We start from the raw sequence: 3,940 nt of genomic DNA on the forward strand, positions 1-3,940 counted from the left end.
GCCCCGTCACGTGGGACCGCAGCTGCCCGCCGATTGGTGGCGGAGCGCAGCCAACGGGAGCGGGCGTTGCTGGGGGGCGATGCGGGCGGCGGTGTGGACGGCGCGCTCGGCGCTGCTGTACTCGGTGGGCGGATGGACGCTGCTGGGGGCCCTGCTCCACCAAACCCAGAGCGGCGGCGGCGGCGGCGGCGACGGCGGCGAGCCCGGTACGGGCTAGCGCGGCTCCTGCGCCCGCGACGCCACCTCGGGTGACCGGGGCGGGGGGCGGGGCCAGGCCTGCACCGTGTGTGAGCAGGGCCTGGGCCCCTTGCGACTTGCCTCGCTGGCCTGCGGGTTCGACGCAGTTTCTCCTCGGCCCGCTTGCTGCTTCTCGGAAACCTGCTGCTTACTAAGGTGCAGTAATGCGGAGGCAGCTTTACTGTGGATAACTCGGAAGCCAGTTGTTACTGCTGCTGCAGGGCTGTCGTCAGTCCTATACCAGTGCAGCATTGCGTTAATTTACCCTAGTAAATCACTTCTGCCTGCCAGGTCTTTACTATCTATTTCTCAAAACTTGAGAAGCAGCAAGAAGACTGAATAGGCAACTGGCTGCTGTTTTGCGCTGATGAAGGGGGGGGGGGATGAAATCTTCCATTACTAAGCTCTTTATTCTCTCCCTCCACCTTAGCGAAAGAAAGTGATCCTGAGCCGAGCCAAAGAGCCCGCAGAGAAGTAATTACTACAAATACACCCATAGGCTTACAAATTACAACAGTAATAACGTACCAGGAGAAGGCTGAAACTCCTCTGGCTCGACTCTGCCAACGTGTGAAATCRTTCTTAGAGTCCTATGATGATGATCCTTCTAAAAAATAACGTGGTCTTGAAACGTGGAGTTTTGTGCAGATGCAGAGGAGAGCTGGCTTAGCTAAGAAATTCATCTTGATGTGGGATACCAGAATGCCAGTGGAAAACTTTCTCTTGCGTTGTGGAAACAGGTCCACCTAGACTGAAATAACTTTGCAGGCTGCCTCATTTGCTCCAATCCATGGTTTTCTTTGCACATGTATTCAAACTATTAAACATTAACTGTCTTCGAGTAAACGCACTGTAAGATGTTAATGAAACTGCATGTTATCTGGTGTCCAGTATCTGACAGTCTGACAGGGCGGCTGTTGCTGCATTTGTTGTGAGTTGGATTTGCTGGTGTACAGGACCCGTATGGGTGATCATATGCATTTGTTCCTCCACTGATTCAGTTTCTGAACTGATTGTTTAGGAACAACTGGTGAACTGGAAGGAATGTAGTTTGATCTTTTGGGTATTAGAGTTGTATTGTCCTTCAAAACTTTACAAGGTGAATGACTAGTGAAACATGAATTGCAAATGTAGAAATGCTATTGCTGGAAGCACTTGCATTGTAAATTCAGTAGCACTATTAATTTCTCTAACATTTTAAGAGCATAGCTAACATATCTAAAAAGATATATTAAGTTGCTTAGGAAAGATGTTCTTTCAATTAAAAGCCTGGAGAATTTTCTGAAAGATATTAAAGAAGGTTTGCTTTTTTTTCTTGTTTTTCTAACACATAGTCCTAACTCAGCCCCCCTGTATCAATGATGACAGTAGCAATGAAGATCCAGGACAACAGATTTCTATTGCAAATAGAACAAGTTTAGTTGTAAGCATGCATTAACTTGGAAAAGAAGTTACAATCACAGTGCTTTTTCTCCTGTCTTTACAATCACCTTGAGCAAGTACAGGTGGGTAGATAAAGTACAAATCACTGAGAAATTACATAAAGACAATTAGTTTAAGAATTCTGTGGCTGAAATAACCTTTCAGGTGATAATTTATCACGAGGCAAAAGTTTCCAATAGTGGTTTCCAATCTRTTTTGTAAGGCAGACCTTATAACCACCACTGCTTCCTTTTCCTTAGCTCTTTCACCTTCTAGTTGTTGCCACTGTCTACTGGTGGCAACTTTTGACAAGAAACCCAAGCTAGTTGGGCAGAGCTTAATAGCTTTTGCTGTACCTCACTTTTAAGAATATTAGTTGCACAGTATATATATATGTGTGTGTGTGTGTGTATTTTAAAGCTAGCTGGTTTATGTGTTTAAACAGCACATTCCTCAGAAGAAAACCTGGGCCCTGGGTAAAACACTACTGTTTCTAACTTGAAAGCATTATTGAGCTAAAGACTGCTAATTTCAAGAGGAAGTGAACTTGTCTTCTGACTAGCCACAGAAACAATTTAATACAAGTGCTTTCTAATACCTCAATAATATATTAAAGACAACAGTACACACGACAGCTTTAGGTGAATTCAGCTGTAGAATTCAGGGCTCAAGGCTTAAGACTCAGAGTTCATTGTACTCGTGAGTCAAAAGATTCCTTTGCACTCCAGAAAAAAGCTAAATAGAGGAGAACACTGTCCGCAATGGGACTACAACCACTCACCAAATCTTTCTGTGGCCTTGGCCTACTTGACACAAAATTACACACGCACCTCTGCTGATCTGTGAAGCAAACAGATAGGACAGAGTCAAAAATGCTGACTGGGAGATAGATGATAGCCTTGGGCCAAGAGCCTCTAACAAGCTCTTGGTGCAGCATCAGGCTTGAACCTTTGCAGCCTCTGACTAGAAAAGCCCTTTGATGATGTACCAGGATTGAAATCTGAGCTTCCTGTGCTGACGGAGCGCAGAGATGTTGAGCTGTGAAACGGAAAACAGGGTATGATGGATATCAGTGGGTGTGAGGGAGGGGAGAAACATACTTTGTCATATGGGACAAAAAATACAGACAGCAAATARTTGCCAATAAAACCTGAGTGACTAAGACTTCACAAGAGGGCAGCAGCCCTTGGTTGTTCTGCAGGGAGAGCTACTTCTTGCAGAGATTAAGRCTCTGCAGGTCCCTCCGTAGGTGCCAGTACCATATTCCCCATATGTGAATTGTCCCCCCTCCTGTCTAAAGATGTCAGCTATTTTCTTTCCCGCTAAAGGCTGGCCCTTGCGCTCTCCATAGGTGCTATCCCTCCCTGTATATGGGGCTGTCCCTTATTTCCATAGGTATTTCCCCTTTCCATCACAGAATCTGTCTTCCAGCCTCTGAAGGCATTTTCCTMTCCCATAGCCAGCTTTCTCCAGTTCCCTTAAGTGCTGCCCTACCCCTGTAAGAGCTGGTGTGACCCCCAGTATCCCTTTACAGGGGCTGTCCCTCATCCCTATGGGCAGTATGTTCAGTTACAGGCACTGCCCCATGTCCAAGAAATGCTCTCTCCCCTTGCATGAGCCATCGCTATAGGCAAYATCCTTTCCCTCGTGTTTGCTGACCCTTATTTTTATAGGGCTTCCCCCATCTTGTAGATACTGTGTCCCCTTATAGGATGTTGCACCCAGGACCTGGTCCTTATACACGCTATTGCCCCTTACAGGATACTGCCCCCAGCAGCTGTAACTGCTAAGCTTCATTTTCACAGGGTTTTCTCCCAGTCTTTAGACACATCACCTCCTTTTCTAGGAAGCTGTTCTGAGCCCTGTACCTGCAGAACCTCCTTTCTGCAGGGGCTTCTCCCTGTTCCCTTTATGGGGGGTGGGCTGCTATCAGCACCTGGTTTCTACAGGGTCTCCCCCCAGTCCCTGCAGACCCCACCTTGCTGTCCCCAGCCCCTCTGGCCGCAGACCCTGGTTTCTGTTGGGGCTTTTAGAGGACATTGCCCTCAGCCCATCCTACAGCCCCACCTTTCTATAGGGTGGGACTGTCTATAGGGCCTCCCATACCCTCACAGACACCTTCGTCTCTATAGTGCTTCCCCTGCCCCTCCATCTCTGTAGGGCCTTCCTCACCCCAACACACACAGAGCAACGCCCGCCCCTCCCCCGCTCCCCTCAGGGCGCCGCTTCCCGCCGGCGCGGCGCGGCGCGGCGCGAGCCGCCGCGGGGGGCGGGGCGGCCG

The 3,940-nt window shown here is 48.5% G+C and overlaps 1 protein-coding gene across 1 annotated transcript; it reads left to right on the forward strand.

The window, feature by feature from the left end:
- The first annotated feature begins 52 nt into the window (after positions 1–52).
- Positions 53–1,536, forward strand: SMIM26 (small integral membrane protein 26). The gene is made up of 2 exons (XM_085315980.1): positions 53–206; positions 668–1,536. Exons 1-2 carry the CDS (start codon positions 80–82, stop codon positions 853–855), a joined length of 315 nt encoding a protein of 104 aa, XP_085172106.1. The 5' UTR covers positions 53–79; the 3' UTR covers positions 856–1,536.
- The last annotated feature ends 2,404 nt before the right edge of the window (positions 1,537–3,940 follow it).

Source organism: Rhea americana, unplaced genomic scaffold (assembly GCF_003343005.1).
Source record: "Rhea americana isolate MKP2758 unplaced genomic scaffold, rheAme1 scaffold_445, whole genome shotgun sequence".
NCBI lineage: Eukaryota > Metazoa > Chordata > Aves > Rheiformes > Rheidae > Rhea > Rhea americana.